The following is a 27,654-nucleotide window of genomic DNA, read 5'->3' on the forward strand; positions in this document are numbered from 1 at the left end:
GCCCGAGGAGACAGACATCTTCGAGAGAAGGATTATACACAGATAGTGGCGAGATTCATACTAGCTCACACATACAAGGCAAACCAAGCTAACTATCTTGAAACTCAGCAACCGCTGAAACATTACTTACCAAGTAACAATGCAGTACTTAACTAAAAACAAAGTTGTACTGAACCAGATAACCACTGTAGGAAAAGAAGCACTATACGGGCGCCCAGCATCCTCTACGGACTACGAGAAAAGGATTTACCGGTAGGTAATTAAAAATCCTATTTTCTCTTACGTCCTAGAGGATGCTGGGGTCCACATTAGTACCATGGGGATGTACCAAAGCTCCCAGAACGGGAGGGAGAGTGCGGAGGCTCCTGCAGAACTGATTGACCAAACTTTAGGTCCTCAGAGGCCAAAGTATCGAACATTTAGAACTTTGCAAACGTGTTCGACCCAGACCAAGTAGCCGCTCGGCAGAGTTGTAAAGCTGAGACATCCCAGGCAGCCACCCAGGAAGAACCAACCTTACGAGTAGAGTGGGCCTTAACAGACGTAGGACACGGCAAGCCTGCCGTAGAATACGCATGCTGGATAGAGAACCTGATCCAGCGAGAGATCATCTGCTTAGAAGCAGGACACCCAATTTTCTTGGGATCATACAGGACAAAAAGAGTCCGATTTTCTGTGACGAGCAGTACTCTTCACATAGATTTTCAGAGCCCTTACAACATCTAGGGACTTTGATGAAATTGAGGAGTCAGTCGCAACTGGCACCACAATAGGTTGGTTGATATGAAAAGCCGACACAACTTTCGGAAGGAACTGCTGACGTGTCCGGAGCTCAGCTCTATCTTTATGGAAGATCAAGTAAGGGCTTTTACAGGATAACGCCCCCAACTCCAACACACATCTAGCAGAAGCTAAGGCCAACAAAGTGACAGCCTTCCACGTGAGAAACTTGACCTCAACCTCCTGTAGAGGCTCAAACCAATCCGATTGGAGGAACTGCAACACCACGTTAAGATCCCAGGGCGCCGTAGGTGGCACAAAGGGAGGTTGGATGTGCAGAACTCGCTTCAAAAAAGTCTGAACCTCAGGGAGGGCAGTCAATTGTTTCTGAAAAAAAATGGATAAGGCCGAAATCTGGACCTTCACGGATCCCAACCTCAGGCCCATATTCACACCTGCTTGCAGGAAGAGGAGGAACCGTCCCAGTTGAAACTCCACCGTAGGAAACTTCTTGGACACACACCAAGATACATATTTTTTCCAAATACGATGGTAATGTTTAGACGTTACTCCTTTCCTAGCCTGTATCAGGGTAGGAATAACCTTGTTCGGAATGTCCTTCCGAGCTAATATCTGGCGTTCAACCTCCATGCCGTCAAATGTAGCCGTGGTAAGTCTTCATAGGCGAACGGCCCCTGCTGCAGCAGGTCCTGCCGAAGAGGAAGAGGCCTCGGCTCTTCTAGCAGTAGTTCCAGAAGATCCATGTACCAAGTCCTTCTTGGCCAGTCTGGAGCAATAAGGATCGCTTGAACTCTTGTTCTCCTTATGAGCTTTAGAACTCTTGGAATGAGTGGAAGTGGAGGAAACACGTACACCGACTGGAACACCAACGGAGTCACTAGGGCATCTACCATCATGGCTTGTGGGTCCCTCGACCTGGAACAATATCGCCGAAGCTTCTTGTTGAGATGAGAGGCCATCAGGTCTGTTTGAGGTACATCCCAAAGATCTGTTACCTCCCTGAACACCTCCGGATGGAGACCCCACTCCCCTGGATGGAGATAGTGTCTGCTGAGGAAGTCCGCTTCCCAGTTGTCTACTCCCGGAAAGAAGATTGCTGACAGAGCCAACGTGTGTTTTTCTACCCAGAGGATGATTCTTGTAACCTCTGGCACTGCAGCTCTGCTCTTCGTTCCGCCCTGTTGGTTTATGTTAGCCACTGTCATTACATTTTCCGACTGCACTTGAATGACCCGGTTTCTCAGAAGATGGGCCGCTTGGAGAAGACGTTGTAGACGGCTCTTAGTTCCAGAATGTTTATCGGTAGGCCGGCTTCCAGACTTGACCACCTTCCTTGGAAGTTATCCCCTTGAGTGACTGCGCCCCAGCCCCGGAGACTTGCATCCGTGGTTAGAAGGATCCAGTCCTGAATCCCGAACCTGCGGCCCTCCAGAAGGTGAGGTAATTGGAGATACCAGAGGAGTGAAATCATGGCCTTTGGCGACAGACGTATTCTCTGGTGCATGTGTAGATGAGGTCCCGAACACTTGTCAAGGAGATCCAGTTGGAAGGGCAGAGCATGAAACCTTCCATACTGTAGAGCCTCGTAAGAGGCCACCTTCTTCCCCAGAAGGTGAATGCACTGATGAACCGATACTCGGGCTGGCTTCAGGACATCCCAGACCATTGTTTGTATCACCAACGCTTTCTCTTCCAGAAGAAAAACCCTCTGTACTTTCGTGTTGAGGATCATTCCCAGAAAAGACAACCTCCTGGTCGGCTCCAAAGTGATTTAGGAAGATTCAGGATCCAACCGTGTTCCCTGAGCAGATGAGTCGTAAGGACAATGAACTGCAACAACCTCTCCTTGGACGATGCCTTTATCAGGAGATCATCCCGATATGGGATTATATTCACCCCCTGTCTGCGGAGGAGAACCATCATCTCTGCCATCACCTTGGTGAACACTCTCGGTGCTGTGGAGAGGCCGAATGGTAGTGCCTGGAATTGATAGTGACTGTCCAACAGTGCAAATCTGAGATAAGCCTGTGAGGCAGCCAAATCGGAATGTGGAGGTACGCATCCTTGATATCCAGGGATACCAGAAACTCTCCCTCCTCCAGACATGAAATCACTGCTCTGAGAGACTCCATTTTGAACTTGAACACCCTCAGATAAGGGTTCAACGATTTCAAGTTCAAAATTGGTCTGACCGAACCATCCGGTTTCGGTACCACGAAAAGGTTTGAATAATAACCCTTGTTTTGCATATGAGGTGGCATTGGTACAATGACCTGTGACTTTTCCAATTTTACGATGGCTTCCTGTAGGATAGCCTTGTCTGTCAGCAAAGCTGGCAAGCCTGATTTGAAGAATCTGTGAGGCGGGAGTTCTAGAAACTCCAGTCCGTAACCCTGTGACACAATATGCTGTACCCAGGGATCCAGGCCGGACGACACCCAGACGAGCATGAAATGTCTGAGTCTCACACCCTCCAGCCCATCCTCCAGGCTTTGAGGTCTCCCGTCATGCTGAGGATTTTGATGGACCAGAAGTAGGTCTCTTGTCCTGGGAGCCTGCGGGTGCAGGCTTTTTGGATTTTGCCCGACCACCTCTAAAGTAAGTGGTAGAAGGCTTGGGCTTTTTTGTTTTAGCGGTCCGAAAGGACTGCAGAACAGCTGAAGAAAATGGTTTCTTCGTAGAAGGAGCAGCAGAGAGAAGGAAAGGTGACTTACACACCGTTGCCGTGGAAATCCACACATCCAACGCTTCCCCAAATAGAGCCTGACCTGTGTAGGGTAAGTTCTCCACATTTCACCTGGATTCTGCATCTGCAGACCATTGGCGTAGCCAGAGTTCCCTGCGAGCTGATACCGACATGGAGGATATCCGTGCAGTCAGCGTACCCAGGTCCTTCATGGATACCACCATGAACCCCGCAGAATCCTGTCTGTTATGTAAAAACAATTCAATGTCACATTTATCCATTGTATCCAAACCCTCTAGTAATGTGCCTGACCACTTTACTATGGGTTTAGAAATCTATGCACAGGCAATAGTGTGCCTTAACGCCACTCCTGAAGCAGTGTAAATGGATTTGAGCGTAGTGTCAATCTCACAATCAGCCGGTTCTTTTAACGCAGAAGATCCAGGGACTGGTAAAACCACCTTTTAGACAATTTGGAGACAGATGCGTCAACAATTGGTGGGTTTCCCCATTTTTTTTCTATCTTCCTCAGGGAAGGGAAAAGCAACCAGAACTCTTTTTGGGATGTGGAATTTTTTTCTCCGGGTTTTCCTAGGACTTTTTAATACAGCGTTTTTTAGACGCGGGAAAGGCTAGCAGGGTTTTCTTTTTATCAATTAAGTAAGCCTGCTCAGTTGTAGTGTCATTAATGTTTAACACATCTCTAATGGCCTCAATTATGAACTGCACCCCCTTTGCAAGGGATGCCGCCCCCCTCAGCACGTCCCCATCACCGTCTGTAGTATCAGAATCGGTACTCGTGTCATCTTGCGTAATTTGGGCCAGTACACTTCTCTGTGGTAACATGCTAGGGCAGTGTTCCCCAACCGTGGTCCTCAAGGCACACTAACAGTCCTGGTTTTAGTGATATCCAGGCTTAACACAGGTGACTTAATTAGTACCTCAGTTATTTTAATTTAACCATCTGTGCTGAAGCCTGGATATCACTAAAACCTGCACTGTTGGTGTGTCTTGAGGACCGTGGTTGGGAATGCCTGTGCTAGGGGATCTTGTAGGAATAAGGACAGAGCCTGACCAAACTGCCATAGATTTCCAACACCTGAGTTTCAGCCTCAGTATTAGCTATCTGAGACACACATTACAATCCTGTGTACATGGAATGGATCCCTCCAGAGAGGAAACATCTTCTGCAGCATATGACATAGAGGGGGTAATTCCGAGTTGATCGCTCGCTAGCAGTTTTTAGCAGCCATGCAAACGCATTGTCGCCCCCCCCCATTGGGGAGTGTATTTTCGCTTTGCAGAAGTGCGAACGCCTGTGCAGCAGGGCGCCTGCTAAAACATTTTGTGCAAAAAAAGACCAGCCCTGAACTTACTTTTCGTGTGCGTTGATTCTAATGTTGGAGGGTTGGCTTTTGACGTCACACACACGCACAGCGTTCGCCCAGCCACGCCTGCGTTTTCCCTGGCACGCCTGTGTTTTTCTAAGCACTCCCTGAAAAAGGTCAGTTGACACCCAGAAACACCCCTTTCCTGTCAATCTTCTTGCGGCCGCCAGTGCGAATGAAAAGGTCGCTAGATCCTGTGCAAAACCACAAAGGCCTTTGTACCCGTATGTCGCGCGTGCGCATTGCGGTGCATGCGCAGAAATGCAGATTTATTTGCCTGATCGCTGCGCTGCGAACGGCAGCTAGCTATCAACTCGGAATGACCCCCAGAGTTCCTAGACATGGCTATGTGAGATATTAAACACCCACACACACAGGGAAATGTCAGACACAGTTTCCCCCCCCAAGTATGCCACAGAGAGACACAGAGATTGGAGCCAATCCACACACAGCGCTTTTTAAGGTAGAACTAATGAAACTACCAGCGCTGTCTGTGTACCTTTATAGACTACACAAACTTTACACAGCCTCCCCCTCCCTTCTACAACCCCCTGATACAGTACAAGATAGTTGTAGTTGATTTGGAGGGACAGCTCTCCCTGTCAGCTCTTCTGCAGGCAGGAAAATGGCGCTGAACGCTGCTGGGTCTGCTCTTTCATGGCGCTGCTTCATATCTCTTCTGTAGATTATATTGGCCTGAGGAATTGTGCTGGCAGTGATCCTGGGACCCTGACAGGCTTTCTGCACAGTGTAGGCGCTGGCTCAGGGCTCCCCTTACAGCGCCGCACTATGTACCGCTGAGCCCCGGCGCGTAGTTAGGACTGCGCTTCCTACCCTGTTGCCGCCATCTTCACACCGGCTCCCCGCTTGCCAGGGGGGCCGGTGACTAACTCGCCACTGATCTTCTGACTCTGTAAAGGGGGTGGTGGCATGCTGCTGGGGTGAGCGTTCCCCTGTGGCGGGGAATGTTCGATCCCCTCAGGAGCTCAGTGTCCTGTCAGTGGAGATAGTGGCTCAGACCCCGCAGGGCGGACACTACTCCCCCCCCCTTAGTCCCTCGAAGCAGGGAGGCTGTTGTCAGCAGCCTCCCTGTGCCTAAACTCTAATCGAAATAATAAAACTAAAAGAACTCCTATGGAGCTCCCCTAGCTGTGACCGGCACCTCCGGGCACAGTTTCTAAACTGAGTCTGGTAGGAGGGATATAGAGGGAGGAGCCAGCCCACACTCTCAAACTCTTAAAGTGCCAATTGCTCCTGGTGGACCCGTCTATACCCCACGGTACTAATGTGTACCCCAGCATCCTCTAGGACGTAAGAGAAATTCTGTCAAATACACACATACAGATACATATAAATAAATAAATAGGATGAATAATCTGCTTGACACACTCTGCAGACACACTCTTAAGCCTAGCTGACCTGAATATATATATATATTCCCGCACAGCACTATCCAGTGCAGAGTGCCGACTAACACATTTACACAGCTTGATGCGAGTCTCTGCTCACTGCAGCTGCGGGGCAGTGCCTCGTGGGGAGCGGTAATATATGCGCACATAGTGAAACCCTCCCCTACATTCCAGAAAGCAGTGGCAGACCTAGAGATCTGCCTTGTCTGTGCTGAGCAGCGGCAGCGGACCGCCGCAGGCACAGGGGGACAGCGCAGCCAGGGTACAGTGATGGCGGCCAGCAGCAGCAGCTGACCGCGGCCATCTGCAGAGAAGCGGGTGCCTGAGTGCTAGGGAGCTGTGATGGTGCCCAGCAGCGGCAGAGAGTGCTCTCCGCTGGGAATCCACTTCCCTCACACACGGCGGGGCAGCAGCCTGTGCTGCCCACCCCGCTACTTTAAACAACCAAACAGCCTCCAATGTAACGGCGGCAACGGGTGCTGTTCACCGCGTGCACCCTCCCGAGAGCCCTGAGGCTCAGATAAGCGGCGGCAGCAGGATCGTTAGGATGTCTTAGTGGTGCGGCAGTATTAGTGGAGCGGCGGCAGCAGGGTCTGATCGCTGCTCATATCATGAAAGTTATGCAGCACTGCTTAGTGGATCGGCGGCCCCAGGAGCTGGCTGTCGCATCCACTTACAGTAATATCTGGAGAGTGTACAGGAGCTCCCTGCACATGCACCCAGGACGTCCACAGCAGCGGGTCTTGGGAGAGGGTGTCAGGCGCAGCGCCTGTAAACCCCCTCCCTCATAGTGAAATACACACATACGGAGAGGCTGCAGTGTGAGCTGACCGTCCGCTTGTTACTCACCGCACCTGCCGGGATGTGGAGGCAATGACGGGCCTTCTCTATAAGATCCGTCCTGCTCCTGCAGCCATGGCTGAGTCAGCATTTGCTGATAAGGTCTATAGCGGTGCTTCTCTCTCTTACACGCTTCTTAGTAAGCTGGGAAGGGACTGTGGAAGAAAAAGTTAAAAGTAAAATAAAAGTTCTTGCAGACTTCAGGAACGTGTCCTCCCAACTCGAAGACACAAAAAACACTAAGGCACTTGGGAGTATGGAGCGGGGAGGAGGGTTACACATATAAATGTCTCTCCCCCTGCTATCGCACCGTCCATATTCCAAGAGTACTCCAGTGACCCCTAGTGGATGAAAAATAAATCTGGCACCTTTATGTGCCCTCAGTAAGTATCTGACGGTCATGCTCTAGGAACCAGCGTACAGCACTGGCACAAACATTTTGCACAGGGGTCTGGCATTATGAGAGTATAGTCCTCCTAGCTGTAACGGATTATAATGCATTGTACTGTCCATTACACATGCCAGCTTTCACCGACTGGAATAATCCAATGTTACTTACGCTTATGTTTTACTAACATTATGCTATGTCAAAACGGTTTCACAACTTCAAATAATCTCTAAAGCCATTGATCTGACAGTTCTGAGCAAAAGATTGAAATATCAGAAGATATTCAAGTTTTTAATAATTTTTCTTTTCTCTATCCTGACAGGTGGAAATTTGGATTTTACGGGCAGCTAGCAATCTAAGATGCAGCCTAGATACAGGTATGACTTCTAAGATATCATACTTCATCTACTCATCACCGTCTCTATTACTATAGAATTTACTCTGTCTATGAGATTTTCTGAATTTATTGTTGCTCTGTAACTATACTCTCCATTTGTTTTGTTCTTCAATCTCCTAGTACTGTTTCCTGTCCGCTTTCTGTAGTTATTTTATTCCTTATCCATGTCCTGCTCTACATCTGAACCCAACTCACTGTAGCTTCTGACTTCTCCATGTTCTCTCCACATCTCCCTTCTCCTGTAATCTTGCCAGCCTCATCCAGCCACTTCCCTCTATCCCATTCTACGATGTTGTCTGTAACACACTGGCCTCCATGCTATGAACAATAACTTCCTCACTATAACTGAAACTCTGGCTCTCATCTTACTCTGTGTCCCCCAGCAGCTTTATTTTATGGGGCTCTCCTCCGCCCACATCTTAAAGTTAGACAAGGATCCTACTCTATCCCTTACTGCACCTTCTAGGACATTTCCATTGAGCTTGCTCTTTCTTCTTCATTTACCGACCCTATGTCCGGTCTACCAAACCAATGTAAACGTTGCTGCCTGGGTCCTTCACTGACAATCCTCTGGATTACCTTCATTATTCTAAGTGGTGATAATATTCCTTTTACAAAATTGCTAAACATTTCTCCCACTGTTTATGGTCAATTGTTACCTCATTTTACCTCCACTGTTCTCTAATTATTCCACTTTGTCCTCAAACTCTTACTACAATCGCCTTTCCTTCATCCTCCTACAACACAGCTCTCCTGACTCCCACATCCTTGTGCACCCTAAATAACGTATCTGCATTTCTTTTACATCTGAACCCTTTTCCATGGCCACTCTATCCTGCCCTGTGTCCATCTGCAACTATAACACTTTCCCAGCGTCTGGCCTCCACCAAGTCAGAATATTTCTAGGTTAGTGACTGGCCCACAAATACATGTGCAATACATGAAAAGTAACTAGATGAGATGTATAATATTCCTGTACCTCTTCACAGAGTGGAACTTTGCCATCGTTGTCCCTAATTTTGTCCCACAATGGGGAGTCGTGTGCCCACGCCATGCTCTCCAGGATCTGCTCTTCTATCTGGTTCAGGTGTTTTACCACCTCTCGACAGAGGCCATCTTCTGCCTTAATGAGGAGCTCAATCACCTGCCAAGGACAAAGGGTGATACTTGAATGGGAACCATAAATGTCCTCTACTATAAGGCTGAACCATCTGTGGTTCCGGAGATCATACTTTACAGGGAAAACGGTAAACTTTCACTATGTCGACATTGTTAAAATATCGTAAGGTTAGGATTAGCTTAAATGTCGATATTGTAAACATGACATCATTATGTGAGTGTCGACTTGTTGCAAGTCAATATCGTACATGTCCACTGTCTAAGGGCCTAATTCAGGGTTGATCACAAAAGCAAAGTGCACTGCAGGTGGGGCAGATATAACATGTGCAGAGTGTGTTAGATTTGGGTGGGTTATTTTGTTTCTGTGCAGAGTAAATACTGTCTGCTTTATTTTTACATTGCATTTAGATTTCACTTTGAACACACCCCACCCAAATCTAATTCTCTCTGAACATGTTATATTTGCGCTCCCCCCCTCCCCTGCAGTGCACATGGTTTTGCCCATTAAAGAAAGATTTTGCTTTTGCGATCAACCCTCAACTGTAAATGTTGACATTATGTATCTATCCCTGAGAAACTCAACTTTTATATTTTGAACACACTTTAAGGAAATTAAATCCTCTTTTTCTCCATTCAATTTACACAATAGAAATCTTAATGGATGGGTGTATAATGTACTGGAAAGACATCAGCGCCACGGATGCAGTATCTTATATATTAACACTAGGATGGGAACCCTGCAAGTAGTGTGCAAAAGACTGCTTAATGTGTTGGCACTCCCTTTAGTATATCAGGGTGTCAGCTTGTTAGCTCAAATAGATATAGGTATTGGTACCGTTACCTATGAAAGTGGTTATGTGGACAAAGGATGAGGTGGTAGAGAGCGACCAAAGGTGCCGAATAAATGCTAAAAGCAGAATGATGATATAAAAAATTTATTGCAGTGGAACGCACTGTACAAAACTGGTTGTAAAAACTTACAAGCTCATATAAAAAGATATATATAAGACCCATACAGAAAAAACAAAATTAAAAAGATTATTAAATTTAAAAAAGAAAAGAAAAGAGCATAGTAACATAAAACCATATATATTACTTAAAAAACTTTGAAGTATCACTTTAGCACAGAGGGTAAAAAATACTTAAAAAGTTTAAAAAGCACAAAAGAATAAAAAGGCGTTCATAAGGATGTAAAAAAGGAATCAAATAGCTTAGCTTTGTGGTGAGGTTAGACCAAAGAGTAGCAGGGTGTATAATGTATTTGGCATATTGTACCTCCTTTCTATTGCTGTTATGGTAAATGTGCATGATGAGTTCACCATTCAATAGCATTGTCATTGGTTTATATAATCAAGTTATCGTCTCCCTCACATCTCTTATTAAGCATACGGACGTATCATAATCCTGTCCCTGTACAATAGATTGGGGTATAAGGGTGTATTCGATTATAGTCGGAACTGCTGTCTTGTTGGAAAGACTGCAGTTTCCGACTTTTGTAGGTTGAATCGTGATTTGACCTATTCAATGGGGCAGCCGTTTTTCCGGCAATTCTGACTTGTCGGAAAACACTTGGATCGTCGGATTAGCCGTGGATCCACGTGTTTTGTCAGATTTGCACCCAACTCCGACAGCTTTTAAGGGCCCTACACACTGGCCGATCCGCCGCCGAGCTGCCCGACGGCGGATACGGCCGACGAGCGACCCGGCGGTGGGGGTGGGGGGCAGTGACGGGGGGAGTGAAGTTTCTTCACTCCCCCCGTCACGCGGCTCCATTGAAGTGCAGGCAAATATGGACGAGATCGTCCATATTGGCCTGCATGCACAGCCGACAGGGGACCAGCGATGAACGAGTGCGGGGCCGCGCATCGTTCATCGCTGGAGCCTCCACACTGAAAGATATGAACGAGTTCTCGTTCATTTATGAACGAGATCGTTCATATCTTTCAAACAATCGGCCAGTGTGTAGGGCCTATTAGTCCCGCTTTCGACAATGTCAATCCGACTTTAAAAAAGTCGGAATGACATTATTGAGAATGGCCAGAAACTGTCGGATTTGGCCGCAAATTAAATACTGCATTGTCTCCAACATGCATTGAATAGACCCCATAATCTAGTAGTGACATTAGTAGTGGAGTATGACATCACTAGAGATGTGGCATGGTCATGAAAATATTTAAACATGAAAAGGCACAGCTCCGTAAAATTGTTCATTGGAGTCTTATGATTAAAATGATTCACAATTAAAACTATTGCTTGAGGTTCCATACAGTCCCTTTAATAATATTCAACTGAGGTGTAGTTACACTGCACAACCTGCAGAGGCTACACCTCTTTCCACAGATAGATGTAGAAACACTGACACTCGCTGGTCATAAGATCTATGCAATCCTCTTTCAGAAAATATCTTGAATGATGTCCGGCAATTGTATAACTCGGAGCCAGATGGTAATATTATTGGTGCCAATGTATGCACAAAAGCATTAGCTCATGTAGAGGCTTCTGTTAGTGCCACAATCTGACAGTTCACATTATTTCTTGTTAGCTGTAAGAGTTTCTTCCTTGAGCAATTTTCTAATGCAGTTAAAAAAATGCAGGAAAATCTCTCACTGACTGCTACTGGCGACACACTGTGCTTTTGCACTGGTTTTATAACTGTCTCTCGCCATGTTTTAAAGATTTCCACAATTGTTCTGCTAGATACAGGCTAATATGGCCAATGCAAGAGGTTCATAGAGCATAGCTGCATTGGGATAACACCAGGAGCATTATGGAAACCACTGATGTCTGAAGATGCTCTAACTCCAGATTGTTAAGGCTGTTATATAATGTGCATAATGGATTTAAGTATGTACACACAGGTTTCCTATTAGTTAAGTAACAGTGCCTTGTATAAACAGCAGCTGACATGTTCATTTGAAGCATCGCCATCATTCTTGCTGTATTTTCAGCATGGTGGTGTAGTGGTAAGCATTCTTTCCTCAGAACACTGAGGTTATGCAGATTTTTGTGGATTTCTAACACTCCAAAAATTACTGATAGGTTATAGTTGGTAGAGAGTATGGATTGTTCGCTCCACTGCAGCACGGACTGATGTGAATGACTGAATATTCTCTGTAAAAGGTGGCGGAATATGTGTGTGTGCGCGCGCTTTATAAATAAGACTACTACACCAGACTTTCCTTTCCTATTGCAGGTATGAATAATAACAGCTGTGTGTAAGCAAAAAATATTTTCAGGAGCTGCAGTATTTTTGATATTAAATTAGATGCTGCTTTTTTTTTTTCTTGCAAATTCACAGCAGGTGCACACTTAGGAAAAAGCATCACTATAAAGTAAAAATGTCAGGACTTCATTCAGAACCTCAGGGGCTCCCCACCTAATCGCTAATTAGGCAATTGAAATTGGCCGCATCAAGGGAAGAGGTAAGAGGGTCCCCCGGGCGGGACCCGCTGGAAATCGCATTCCAGCGTGGTCTTTAGGAGACGTACCGCACGCGCTGGCATGGACACTGTGGCCGTACAGGGACCCCACTAGACCACCAGGGCAAGGGCACAGGTTGGATTACCTCATAATCTGTTTTACTAAAGCCCGCAGTACCCGGTGGTGAAGACCAGCAAGGGGATAAGGCTCAGACCTGTAGCCCCTCACCCAGCCGCCATTTACTGCTAATGTTCCCGCCCTGGAGCTGCTTCTCTCTGCCTCCCTCACTCCCTGTCAGCATTTGGGCGCCATTACAAACATGTTGAGCTGACTTTGGGACTGCTGGGCAATGTCTCCTCTTTAAAGCCGCCTGCATCATCAGTGCTGTGCATTTACAGGACACTTAAGTATTCTACATGTCTTTAGACAGTGTTAGTTAAGAACAAGTACATACATTCAGAGTTATTTAGTACAAGTACCCTGTGATATACATCCAGTCTTTACTGTGCATTGTTATATCTCTATTTATACATAGCTTTACTTAGTAGTGCAATTACTTAGTATTGCTAGTCCAGTGCAGTTTTAAAGTTATTTGTGATAATTTCTGCATTGTACATGTGACTGTGTGTGTGCCAATAGCTGCTGTGTGATTTCCATTCCGTGTATCTCACATATACTGCTATCCCTATATTCTGTACCATGAGGGGGGCTAAGTGCTTCATGGTTTTCATATAATATAGTGTTTCAAAGGATATACTCCTTTGGTATTTTTCTCTGTGTTTTACAGTCACTATATACCTCTTAAATTCTCCGTGTATACTCTGCTTGCAGTCACACTATACAGGGGGATTTTTGTAAGGTATTTTGTCTGCTTATATTGTACTATTTCGCCCTACAGTTACGCTTTCATATCATGTCAGCTACACAGGGTGATAATCCTATGGCTAATCCTGCATCCTGCAGTGCTAATGCCATAGATGTCTCTGAGGAAACTATTGCAGCTGAGGGTTCAGGTACAGGGGTTTTTATACCACTTAATCAGTCCACAGCAACGGGGGCAAATCATGACCCGCCATGGGCTACATTTTCTAATTTACTGACTACGCTTGTAACTAGACTTGCGCCCCCTATGGGACCTCCTGTGCCATTACAGCCACATATTGTCCCTGCGGTTAATCCGCCATGGGCAGATACTCTGTCCTCTCAGTTACAGCAATTAAATCAGTCTTTGGCCAAGCAAAATCCTAACCCGCCTAAGACCAAGGGGTCGTCAAAACAGGCCATAACTTCCTCACAATCCACTCATGTTTCAGATACTTCATCTGATAAAGATGGCGCATATACTGACCCCTCAGACACTGATGCAGATGCTTCTGATGGGGAGTCTACTACACAGGTGGATGTTCCTGACCTTTTGGAGGCTATCAGGCTGATTCTTCAAATTGATGATGATGACGAAGATTGATGATGATGACGAAGCTACCTCTAAGAAACCAGATAAGTTTAAGCGTCAGAAGGTTACTAAATTAGTTTTACCTCATTCTGACCACTTAGTTGACATACGTCAGGAATCCAGGGAATATCCAGGAAAAGAAGATGCTAGCTCGTTAACCTCTCGCTGCAGAGTTAAGTAAAAATTGCCGGTGGACTCACAAGTCGCGCGTCTGGTGGTGTCATCTGCTCTGCCTGTCAGTACCGTCACCTTTTTGAAGGAACCGACGTATAAACGAGTGGAGGGTTGCTTGAAATCTATTTACACTCTTGCTGGAGCGGTGCATAGGCCTACTATTGCGGCCTCTTGGGCTGCTAAAGCCATAGAGGCCTGGGTTCAGGAATTTGAAGCGGTACTACCATCTAATTTTCCTGATAATGCTAGACAGTGTCTTTCATACATTATTACAGCCTCTCATTATATACAGGAGGCAGCATCTGATGCAGTTATCCTGGCAGCCGAAGCGTCTACTACGTCTATTCTGGCTCGCCGGATCCTCTGGTTGCGGACCTGGTCTGTAGATCTGGACTCTAAAAAGACCTTGGAGGTGATCCATTTTAAAGGGAAACATTCTTTTTGGGGAAGACCTCAATAAGATTGTTGCTGACTTAGCATCTGCTAAGACTGCATGTCTACCTAGTACTACTCCTTCGGCTCCGAAGGCTAAGAGTACTTTCTTTTTTTTCCTTTCGACCTCCAGGTAAAGCAAAGGGTCAGGCATACCCGAAACAGGCTCGCACTTCCAAATCCACTAAGCCCAAACCTAAATGTGCCTGGGCTGCCCATCAGCCTGCTTCCAAAACAGACAAGCCTGCTGCATGACGGGGTGGGCCTCCCTCTGGGGGATCCCAGGGTGGGAGGCCGACTTCTACGGTTTGCTCAGGTATGGTTACAGACCACTTCAGATGCCTGGGTAAGGGAAGTCGCTCACGGATACGCCATCTCTTTCAAGAAACGTCCCCCTCGACCAGTTTTGCTCAACAAACGTCCCTTTGGACCTAGTAAAAGCAAAAACTCTTCATCTGGTGGTACAATCCCTCCTGGACACAGGAGTGATAGTGCCGGTGCCTCTAACTCAGAGAGGCAGGGGGTACTATTCAACGCTGTTCCTAGTTCCGAAGCCGAATGGATCTTCCCGACCCATTCTCAACCTCACGTCTTTGAACAAATTTTTGAGAGTTTCAAAATTCCGTATGGAAACTCTTCGCTCTATTGTTCTGGCTTTGGAGCCCAAGGACTATATGGTATCCCTGGACATTCAGGATGCTTACCTGCATATACCTATTGCAGTGTCGCATCAGCAATACCTGCGGTTTGCTATTGGCAACCTACATTTTCAATTCCAGGCCTTACCTTTTGGTCTGACCGCAGCGCCAAGGATCTTCATCAAGGTCATGGCGGTCATAACGGCTCAACTCCGCCGTCAGGGTATCAGGATCCTGCCGTATCTGGACGACTTGTTGATCATGGCGAACTCTCCAGAGGTTCTCCTTCGTCATCTGGAACTAACGGTCCAATTCCTGCAAGCCCATGGGTGGCTCATGAAGTGGAAGAAGTCTTCCCTGGTCCCTGCTCAGAGCATGGTGCACCTGGGAGCGCTATTGGACACCCACAACCGGCGGTTGTTTTTGTCTCAGGAGAAGGTCCTGAAACTTTAGGACAAGATAAGATGCTTCCTCTCTCGCCCACGTGTGTCGATACACTCGGCGATGCAAGTACTAGGCCTCATGGTGTCGGCTTTCGACATGGTAGAGTACGCTCAATTTCATTCACGCCCTCTGCAGAGGTTAATACTCTCCAAGTGGGATGGCCTACCTCACCGGATCAGAACTCAAATGATCTCTTTGACTCCGGAGGTCCGCTTGTCACTTGCGCCCGGTGGCTACAGGACCAGCAACTGAGCAGGGGTCGTCCCTTCTGGATCTCCAACTGGGTCCTTTTAACAACGGATGCCAGTCTGCGGGGTTGGGGCGCAGTATTGGAGCAACACTCTCTTCAAGGTCGGTGGACCAGGAAGGAATCTCTCCTCCCTATAAACATTCTGGAATTGCGGGCGGTTTTCAATACGTTGACACTAGCCCTGCCTCTGGTACAGTACAGGGCTGTTCAAGTACAGTCAGACAACGCCACCACGGTGGCGTACATAAATCATCAGGGCTGCACTCGAAGCCGCATGGCAATGATGGAAGTGTCAAAGATTCTTCATTGGGCGGAACGCCATCTGCCAGCCATATCGGCAGTGTTCATTCCAGGAGTCCTCAACTGGGAAGCAGACTTCCTCAGTCGTCAGCACGTTCACGCCGGAGAGTGGAGTCTTCATCCGGAAGTCTTTCAACTCCTAGTGGACAAGTGGGGCCTACCAGATGTAGACCTGATGGCGTCTCGACACAAACACAAAGTTCCGGTCTTCAGATCAAGGACAAGGGATCCTCAAGCAGCGTTCGTGGGCAATTCCATGGAACTTTCGGCTGCCGTATGTGTTCCCTCCGGTGTCACTTCTGCCCAGGGTGATAAGGACGTTCAAGCAAGAAAAGGAGGAATACTACTTCTAATCGCTCCAGCGTTGCCCAGACGGCATTGGTTCTCAGACCTGCAGGGTCTCTCATTAGAGCGTCCTCTTCTACTTCCGCAGTGCCCGGACCTCCTCGTTCAGGGTCCTTGTGTCTACCAGGATTTGGCCCGACTGGCTTTGACGGCGTGACTCTTGAAGCTTTCGTCCTGAGGGCCAAAGGGTTTTCTGAGGCGGTCATTCAAACTATGTTGAAGGCACGTAAGCCGGCGTCTGCTCGAATTTACCATAGGGTCTGGAATTCTTACTTCGCCTGGTGTGCGACTAATGATTATGACATATACAAGTTCAGTACTGCCAAACTTTTGGCCTTCCTGCAACAGGGCCTGGACTTAGGTCTTCGTCTGGCCTCCCTAAAGGTGCATATTTCCGCCTTGTCAATATGGTTTCAGAGAAAAACTGCGACTCTGCCTGATGTTCATACATTGACTTGGTGTTTTACGGATTCAACCTCCCTATGTCCCGCCTGTGGCTCCTTGAGATTTGTCGGTTGTTCTGGATGCCTTACAAGAGTCTCCGTTTGAACATCTTGAGTTTGTGGACCTTAAGTGGCTTACTCTGAAGGCCTTGTTTCTGCTGGCTATTGCCTCTGCTAGACGGGTTTACGACTTGGGTGCCTTGTCCTGTCGGTCACCTTTTCTGATTCTTCACCGTGACCGGGCGGTTCTTAGAACTCGCCCTGGTTATCTACCTAAGGTGGTGTCATCGTTCCACCTTAACCAAGAGAATGTGGTTCCGGCCTTTACCTCTCCAGGTTTGTCCTCCAAAGAGCGATCTTTGGATGTGGTACGGGCTCTCCGTATTTATGTGAAGAGAACTACTTCCCTTAAGAGATCTGATTCTCTTTTTGTACTTTTTCGTTTTCATAAATGTGGCTGGCCTGCTAATAAGCAGACCCTGGCCAGATGGACTAGAATGGTGATTGCACATGCTTATGTACAGGCTGGCCTTCCAGCTCCTGCTGCCATCAAAGCCAATTCTACTCTGTCTGTTGGACCTTCTTGGGCGGCCCATCGCGGTGCGACCCTTGAACAATTGTGCAAGGTGGCTACGTGGTCCTCAATGAACACTTTCATAAGGTTCTATGCCTTCGATACTTCCGCCTCCCAGGAGTGCATCCCCTCCCATGAGGAATTGGTTTAGGACATCCCTGATGTTATTCCTGTGGAACCCAAGTGTACTCCGCTGCAGAAAAGGAGAGTTATGGTAAGAACTTACCTTTGTTAAACCTTTTTCTGCGAGGTACACTGGGTTCCACAGTGCGCCCACCCTGACGCACTTAGCTTCTTTGGGTTTGTATGGCATTAGCCACTGATACCTTCTCCTGTCGTGAGAATGTGGTGTATGTGGCTACTAATGGTTGTTGTCTCTTTTACCCTCTACTGCATTGGATTGGTTAACAAAACTGAGCTCCTGTGCATGGAGGCGGGGTTATAGAGGTGGCGGCGCTATGCATCCTGGGAACAGTCAAAGCTTTTAGCCTGTTGGTGCCTCGGATCAAGATCCAACTCTACACCCCAATGTTCTCTCTGTGGAACCCAGTGTACCTCGCAGAAAGAGATTTAACAAAGTTAAGTTCTTACCATAAATCTCCTTTTTTTAATTAGATGAATTGGGCCAATAATTACATGTCATTATTGGGGTAAATTCTGCAAAGTACACAATAATGGGTAAAAAAAATGTTGGACAGGTACAGTATATGGGGGTGCTGTTTTATTATTACTATATTTCTCTTACGTCCTAGAGGATACTAAGAATCTATTTAGTACCATGGGGTATAGACGGGTCCACTAGCAGCCATGGGCACTTAAAGAATTTGATAGTGTGCGCTGGCTCCTCCCTCTATGCCCCTCCTACCAGACTCAGTTTAGAAAATGTGCCCGGAGGTGCCGGTCACGCTTATGGAAGCTCCTGAAGAGATTTCTGCATTTATTTTATCTGTTTGTTACAACCTGCATGCTTCGTGGGACTTGGGGGGTGGGGGGGTTGGAGTGGTGAGTACTAAGTTGGCGTCCCGGTTAGTGGGTCGCCGCCCATTATGAAGGCATGAGGGTATGGAGACGCGCGGCTTTTAACCGGGGCGGACTGCGTCTTCAGACTCAGTACACAGTGCAGACGCACAGCTTCTGAGGGGGCGAACTGAGTCTCAGTACACTGTACACAGTACCCACACTGGCAAACACAAACTTTAAAAATGGATCTGACTCCATTTTAAGCACTACATTACCTCAGCCAGTATAAAAAAAGTGGGAAGACCGCGTGCCATAGAGGGGGCGGGGCTTCACTATGAGCGGATCCAGCAGCTCACCAGCGCCAGTTTCCCTCTGCAGTGGACACAGACGCTGACTGACAGGGACGCGCAGTTCCTCCGGAGTGACTCCAGATTACCTCAGCGGTACCAGGGGGTCATAGAAGGGGGGGTGGAGTGACTATTAGTGTACTAAGTCCCCAATCTGGGTACTTAGTCTGTGACCCAGCTAAGCTTGGCATTAGTGATAAGGGCGCTGTGTGCTGGCTCCATAATATCTCTGTCTCCCTGGAAGGCTCTTTGTGGGTTAAATGTGTTTTTAACCTTTTCGTGTGTGTGTGTGTGTGCTATCACATTTACAATATGTACGTCAGTGTTCCTCTTTCCCAGGGGGTTCACTATTGTGTACTCAGTGTAGTGCACATTCCCAGGCTAGCCGGGCTGAACCAGCATGGCTGGATTCCATTAAAGGAATTATTTCCAATAATTCTTCTAAATTGTCCCGCAATGAGAAAGAGACGCAATACTTAATACAGTCTGTGGATGAGTTTATGAACAGCATCTCAGACCCCTACTATTTGTCAGCAAAAATGTACTCTGGCCCATATCCTGATGATGAAGGGTCAGACATGGAGGAGGGTGAGGTGGACTCAGAGGGGAAGGGGGGGGGGGGGAATGCTGCTCTGTCACAGGGAATAGAGGCTCTCATAGAAGTTATCAAAGACGTTCTGCAAATTCCTGATAAGGTGACAGAGGAGTGTGAAGAATCTTATTTTAATGTAAAAAAGAAATGCTAAATCACTTTTCCTGTGTCAAAGGAGCAGAATACACTGTTTGAAGAATCGTGGGTTAATCCTGATAGAAAATTTCAAATCCCTAAGAGGTTACTCTCATCCTTTCCTTTTCCTCCTGAGGATAAGAATAAATGGGAAAATCCACCGATAGTGGATGCATCAGTATCCAGGCTGTCACGGAAAATAGTGTTGCCTGTCCATGGTTCAGCCTTCCTGAAAGACCCGGCTGATCGTAGAATTGAGACCACACTCAAATCCTTGTACACAGCTGCTGGGGTGGCCCAGAGACGCACTATAGCATGTGCGTGGATCACTAAACCCATTGCTAAATGGTCAAGTAACCTAACTGAAGGGTTAGATTCCTTATCTATGGGGGAGATTGTTTTACTCCTGCAACATATACAGGACTCTGCAAACTTTATGGTGGAAGCCATAAAGAAATAGGCTTGCTTAATGCACACACCACTGCTATGGTAGCGTTAGCACGCAGGGGCTTATGGTTACACCAGTGGACTGCTGATGCGGACTAGAGGAAAGGAGTGGAAGGCCTTATTTGGAGATGAACTGGATAAATGGATCTCCAAAGCTACTGCGGGTTAGTCCACATATCTTCCTTCCACAGCTCCCCCAGCCAGGAAGGCCTACTCAGCTTTCAATTTGCTGGTTCACAGGAACAGGGCTCAAGGTCTGCTTCCTCAAAACCTTCAGCATGACGGTGGACCGCGACGCCTGGAAGACTGGCAGCCTGGCTAAAATTCTTCAGTCACATCTGGACAAGTTCGTGCCTGGATACCTGGGTCATAGATCTTATTTCCCAAGGCTAAAGACTAAAGTTCCAGGAGCTCACACCTCGCAGATTCTTCAAAACAGGCGTACCAGTTTCGAAAGAGGCAAGTATAATTTTAAAGGACGCCATTCAAAAACTGATACAGACTCAGGTCATTGTTCCAGTTACACCTCATCTGCAAAACAAGGGGTACTTTTCTAACTTGTTTGTAGTACCGAAACCGGATGGTTCGGTAAGACCGATTCTGAATCTCAAGTCGTTGATCCCGTACTTACGAGTGTTCAAATTCAAGATGGAGTCTCTGAGAGCGGTAATCTCAGGTCTGGAGGAAGGGGAATTCCTAGTGTCATTGGCTATCAAGGACGCGTACCTTCACATTCTGATTTGGCCGCCTCATCAGGCTTATCTACGGTTTGCTCTGCAGGACTGTCCCTACCAGTTCCAGGCCCTGCCATTTGGTCACTCCACGGCACCGTGGGTGTTCACCAAGGTGATGGCAGAGGTGAACATAATTCCGTACCTGGACGATCTTCTGATAAAGGCGCCATCCAGGGAGAGGTTGTTGGACAGCATTGCCCTCTCAACCTCGACTACTCCAGGGTAACGGGTGGATTCTGAACGTTCCAAAATCTCACCTAGGCTTCCATTCCTGGGGATGATACTGGACACCGAGTCGCAGAAGGTGTTCCTTCTGTTGGAAAAGGCATTGGTAATCCAGTCGATGGTTCAGGATGTCCTGAAGTCAACCCGGATATCGGTGCATCTATGCATTCGCCTTCTGGGGAATATGGTAGCCTCTTACGATGCACTGCAGTACGGAAGCAGGGGCAAACGCAAGATTTGTAAAGGGGGGTTTCCATCAGAAAAATTTCCCCACTTTCTATGGAATACGTTTAATTTGCCGGCTGTTGAGATCCCGGCGGTCAGAATACCGACTCCGGAATCCTAACAACCAACAATGCCACCAGCCGGAATCCCGGCGCAACAGGGCTATTCCACTCGTGGATGCCCACAGAGTGGCGAGCGCAGCAATCCCGCAAGGGGACTCTTAGCGCTCGCCCCGCTACTGGCATTCTGGAGGATGCCGCTGTCAGTAATAAATACCGAACTCCTATCTACACCTCACTTCACTATGATTTTAGACTTCAGGTGCTATTAATATATTTATATCTCAGGGAGTAATTCAGACCTGATTGCTAGGCTTCGTTTTCTCACAGCCTGCGATCAGGTCTGAACTGCGCATGCATATGCACCGCAATTCGCAGGCTCGTCGGATGACTGCACCGGGCATTGGTGCATAGCGACGGGATGGTGCAAAAAAAGCGATTGCACAGGCGATCGCAAGGAGATTGACAGGAAGTGGGTGTTTGTGGGTGGCAATTGACCGTTTTCTGGGAGTGTCAGGGAAAACATAGGCGTGTCCATGCGTTTGCAGGGAGGGTGTCTGACGTCAATTCCGGTCCCGGACAGGCTGAAGTGATCGCAGCGGCTGAGTAAGTCCTGGGCTACTCAGAGATTGCACAAAATCAGTTTGTGCAGCTCAGCTACACATGCGAACACACACTTGCACAGCGAAAATACACTCCCCCTGTAGGCGGCAAAGTATCTGAACACAGGACAGCAAAAAAACACTTGCGAGCGATCAGGTCTGAATTAACCCCTCAATCAAGTAGCCTACAGCAGTTTTACATATAGATAATTTTTATATTACAGGTCGAGTATCCCTTATCCAAAATGCTTGGGACCAGAGGTATTTTGGATATCGGATTTTTCCGTATTTTGGAATAATTGCATACCATAATGAGATATCATGGTGATGGAACCTAAATCTAAGCACAGAATGCATTTATGTTACATATACACCTTATACACACAGCCTGAAGGTCATTTTAGCCAATATTTTTTATAACTTTGTGCATTAAACAAAGTGTGTGTACATTCACACAATTCATTTATGTTTCTTATACACCTTATACACACAGCCTAAAGGTCATTTAATACAATATTTTTAATAACTTTGTGGGGTATATGCAATTGCGGTCGAATTCCCGAAATTGTCGAATTTCGGGTCATTTTCGACCAAAAAAAAAATTCGCCTATGCAATTCAGTGCTTTCCGACCAAAAAACGGACTTTCAAAATTCGACTTTTTGAAATTCGAATTTTTGCAAATTCGACTTTTCTGCAATGATACAAGTGCTGCAATTCGACCAAAGCATATTCAATTCAAGTTTGGAAATTCGACAGCAGTGCTTTTAGACCAGTGGCGTGCGGTGAGGTCAGTGGCTGGTGAGGCACTACAGCCATAATGTCCGCCGCATCCTGCCGATGACCCCTACCGCCGCCGATCCAATGCCCGCTACTGCCTCTGAGCCGATGCCCGCTGCCACCGCCAATGGCTTACAAACTCGCCCACCATCAACTGACCCAGCCCTCCGCCATTTGCATCTCAGTCCGATGCCGCCAATGCCCGCTGCCTGCCTGCTCATCATACTTGTGATATATTGTACATTTTTATAGAAAAAAACAAAAGATTAGTGTTTGGGACTGGGAAGGGAGTGGGAGGAGGGCATGAATGCTATTTTGTTGTCCAGGGCTTCCATTAACTTAATGGAGAAGGGGCTGAATGGGTTAAAAAAAATGTCAAAAAAAAATGCGTGAGGTCCCCCCTCCTAAGTATAACCAGCCTCGGGCTCTTTGAGCCGGTCCTGGTTGTTTAAATACTGGGAAAAAATTGGACAGGGGTTCCCCGTATTTAGACAACCAGCACCGGGCTCTTAGTCCGGTCCTGGTTCCAAAAATACGGGAGACAAAAGATGTAGGGGTCCCCCGTATTTTTAAAACCAGCACCGGGCTCCACTAGCCAGGGACATAATGCCACAGCCGGGGGACACATTTATGTAGGTCCCTGCGGCCGTGGCATTACCCCCCCCAACTAGTCACCCCTGGCCGGGGTTCCCTGAAGGAGTGAGGACCCCTTAAATCAAGGGGTCACCCCCCCCTCCAGGCACCCAAGGGCCAGGGGTGAAGCCCGAGGCTGTCCCCAGCACCCCTGGGCGGTGGGTGCCGGGCTGATAGCCATGTGTGTAAAAAAAAAGTATTGTTTTTTGTTGTGGAACTACAAGGCCCAGCAAGCCTCCCCCGCTTGCTGGTACTTGGAGAACCTCAAGTACCAGCATGCGGGGAAATAACGGGCCCGCTGGTACCTGTAGTTCTACAACAACAAAAATACCCAAATAAAGACACAACTCACACACCGTGAAAGTAAAAATTTATTAAAACACACTTACACACTCACACATACTTACCTACATCCCACGCCGGTCACGTCCACTTGTCCAGTAGAATCCAATAGGGGTACCTGTAAAAATGAGAGACAGAATACTTACCTACATCCCACGTCGATCGCGTCCACTTGTCCAGTAGAATCCAATAGGGTAGGGGTACCTGTAAAAATTAACATTATACTTACAAACTGAGAGAGAGAGAGAGAGAGGGCGGGATGTACTAAGCAGTAATACAGCAGTAAAACCTGTTGCCAGCCCGATCTCTTTTCCCCGTATGTTCTATTAATCCTCAGCCTACTGCGCTGTCAGTTGCTTCCACATCTCTTGTTACACGTGACTTCTTTGGCACGGTACCTGCTATCATAGGTAGCCTATTGTTCCACCACGGGCACTGTATGTACGAACGTACAGGACCCGTCACCTCCAGGCATATGTGCCATCGTTTAATGATCGGAGGTGATGGGTCCCGTACGTTTGTATACGGTGCCCGCGGTGGACCAATAGGCTACCTATGAGAGCAGGTATCGTGCAGAAGTCACGTGTAACAGGTGCAAGTGACAAGCTGGGGGTTAATTAAATACAGGGAAAAGATATTGAGCTGGTAGGACACCCCCCCTACCTGCTGCTGGGGAGAGCCTCCCGCTGCATACACACACACACCTACCTGCTGCTGGGGAGAGCCACACGCTGCACGCACACACCCCTACCTGCTGCTGGGGAGAGCCACACGCTGCACGCACACACCCCTACCTGTTGCTGGGGAGAGCCACACGCTGCACGCACACACCCCTACCTGTTGCTGGGGAGAGCCACACGCTGCACGCACACACCCCTACCTGTTGCTGGGGAGAGCCACACGCTGCACGCACACACCCCTACCTGTTGCTGGGGAGAGCCACACGCTGCACGCACACCCCCCTACCTGCTGCTGGGGAGAGCCACACGCTGCACGCACACACCCCTACCTGCTGATGAGGAGAGCCGCACGAGACCGACACACACCCTACCTGCTGCTGCTGGGGATACCTGCTGCTGGGGAGAGCCGCATGAGACCGACCTCCCCCCACCCCCCCACCTGCTATGGATACCTGCTGCTGGGGAGAGCCGCACGAGACCGACACACACACACACACACACACACCCCTACCTGCTGGTGCACCCTCACCCCCTGCCTGCTGCTGCACACCCCCCCTCCCTCCTACCTGCTACTGGATACAATAACCTGCTGCTGCTGCTAGACATCCCCCCCCCACCTGCCTGCTGCTGCTGGACACACACACACGCAACACACACTACCTCTGCCGCACACACACCTCCTACCTGCTGCTGGATACAATAACCTGCTCCTGCTCATCCCCCTCCACCCCCCCCCCCCCCCGCTGCTGGTCACACACACACACACACATACCAGTGGCGTGCGGTGAGGTCAGTGGCTGGTGAGGCACTACAGCCATAATGTCCGCCGCATCCTGCCGATGACCCCTACCGCCGCCGATCCAATGCCCGCTACTGCCTCTGAGCCGATGCCCGCTGCCACCGCCAATGGCTTACAAACTCGCCCACCATCAACTGACCCAGCCCTCCGCCATTTGCATCTCAGTCCGATGCCGCCAATGCCCGCTGCCTGCCTGCTCATCATACTTGTGATATATTGTACATTTTTATAGAAAAAAACAAAAGATTAGTGTTTGGGACTGGGAAGGGAGTGGGAGGAGGGCATGAATGCTATTTTGTTGTCCAGGGCTTCCATTAACTTAATGGAGAAGGGGCTGAATGGGTTAAAAAAAATGTAAAAAAAAAATGCGTGAGGTCCCCCCTCCTAAGTATAACCAGCCTCGGGCTCTTTGAGCCGGTCCTGGTTGTTTAAATACTGGGAAAAAATTGGACAGGGGTTCCCCGTATTTAGACAACCAGCACCGGGCTCTTAGTCCGGTCCTGGTTCCAAAAATACGGGAGACAAAAGATGTAGGGGTCCCCCGTATTTTTAAAACCAGCACCGGGCTCCACTAGCCAGGGACATAATGCCACAGCCGGGGGACACATTTATGTAGGTCCCTGCGGCCGTGGCATTACCCCCCCAACTAGTCACCCCTGGCCGGGGTTCCCTGAAGGAGTGAGGACCCCTTAAATCAAGGGGTCACCCCCCCCTCCAGGCACCCAAGGGCCAGGGGTGAAGCCCGAGGCTGTCCCCAGCACCCCTGGGCGGTGGGTGCCGGGCTGATAGCCATGTGTGTAAAAAAAAGTATTGTTTTTTGTTGTGGAACTACAAGGCCCAGCAAGCCTCCCCCGCTTGCTGGTACTTGGAGAACCTCAAGTACCAGCATGCGGGGAAATAACGGGCCCGCTGGTACCTGTAGTTCTACAACAACAAAAATACCCAAATAAAGACACAAATCACACACCGTGAAAGTAAAAATTTATTAAAACACACTTACACACTCACACATACTTACCTACATCCCACGCCGGTCACGTCCACTTGTCCAGTAGAATCCAATAGGGGTACCTGTAAAAATGAGAGACAGAATACTTACCTACATCCCACGTCGATCGCGTCCACTTGTCTAGTAGAATCCAATAGGGTAGGGGTACCTGTAAAAATTAACATTATACTTACAAACTGAGAGAGAGAGAGAGAGAGAGAGAGGGCGGGATGTACTAAGCAGTAATACAGCAGTAAAACCTGTTGCCAGCCCGATCTCTTTTCCCCGTATGTTTTATTAATCCTCAGCCTACTGCGCTGTCGGTTGCTTCCACATCTCTTGTTACACGTGACTTCTTTGGCACGGTACCTGCTATCATAGGTAGCCTATTGTTCCACCACGGGCACTGTACGTACGAACGTACAGGACCCGTCGCCTCCAGGCATATGTGCCATCGTTTAATGATCGGAGGTGATGGGTCCCGTACGTTTGTATACGGTGCCCGCGGTGGACCAATAGGCTACCTATGAGAGCAGGTATCGTGCAGAAGTCACGTGTAACAGGTGCAAGTGACAAGCTGGGGGTTAATTAAATACAGGGAAAAGATATTGAGCTGGTAGGACACCCCCCCTACCTGCTGCTGGGGAGAGCCTCCCGCTGCATACACACACACACCTACCTGCTGCTGGGGAGAGCCACACGCTGCACGCACACACCCCTACCTGCTGCTGGGGAGAGCCACACGCTGCACGCACACACCCCTACCTGCTGCTGGGGAGAGCCACACGCTGCACGCACACACCCCTACCTGTTGCTGGGGAGAGCCACACGCTGCACGCACACACCCCTACCTGTTGCTGGGGAGAGCCACACGCTGCACGCACACACCCCTACCTGTTGCTGGGGAGAGCCACACGCTGCACGCACACCCCCCTACCTGCTGCTGGGGAGAGCCACACGCTGCACGCACACACCCCTACCTGCTGATGAGGAGAGCCGCACGAGACCGACACACACCCTACCTGCTGCTGCTGGGGATACCTGCTGCTGGGGAGAGCCGCATGAGACCGACCCCCCCCCCCACCTGCTATGGATACCTGCTGCTGGGGAGAGCCGCACGAGACCGACACACACACACACACACACACACACCCCTACCTGCTGGTGCACCCTCACCCCCTGCCTGCTGCTGCACACCCCCCCCCCTCCCTCCTACCTGCTACTGGATACAATAACCTGCTGCTGCTGCTAGACATCCCCCCCCCCACCTGCCTGCTGCTGCTGGACACACACACACGCAACACACACTACCTCTGCCGCACACACACCTCCTACCTGCTGCTGGATACAATAACCTGCTCCTGCTCATCCCCCTCTCCCCCCCCCCCCCCCCGCTGCTGGTCACACACACACACACATACGCAACACACACACACACACACTAACCCCCCCCCGCCCCGCTGCTGCTGAACACACACTACCTCTGCTGGAGAATGCCGCACCGGAGGAGAGAGAGCCGCTCCGGTCAGCGGGAGGAGGGGGAGAGCCGCACACCACAGCGCTTGAGTCAGCAGGAAGACGGAGGAGGTCGGGGGAGAGCCGCACTCCTGCCTACCTCCAGCGACACTCACCGCCGGGACCCGCCGCCTCCAGCGCCGCATGTGTAG

General features: G+C 48.7%; 1 protein-coding gene across 3 annotated transcripts in view; it reads right to left on the reverse strand.

The window, feature by feature from the left end:
* Positions 1-27,654, reverse strand: part of RBL2 (RB transcriptional corepressor like 2) — a 367,306-nt gene that overhangs the window by 85,222 nt on the left and 254,430 nt on the right. For all 3 annotated transcript variants that reach the window (XM_063945306.1, XM_063945305.1, XM_063945307.1), the window contains one exon: positions 8,829-8,993. In XM_063945306.1, the coding sequence (XP_063801376.1) occupies positions 8,829-8,993 (165 nt within the window). The remainder of the gene's footprint in view (positions 1-8,828; positions 8,994-27,654) is intronic.

The sequence above is a fragment of the Pseudophryne corroboree genome, chromosome 11 (assembly GCF_028390025.1).
Source record: "Pseudophryne corroboree isolate aPseCor3 chromosome 11, aPseCor3.hap2, whole genome shotgun sequence".
Taxonomy (NCBI): Eukaryota; Metazoa; Chordata; class Amphibia; order Anura; family Myobatrachidae; genus Pseudophryne; species Pseudophryne corroboree.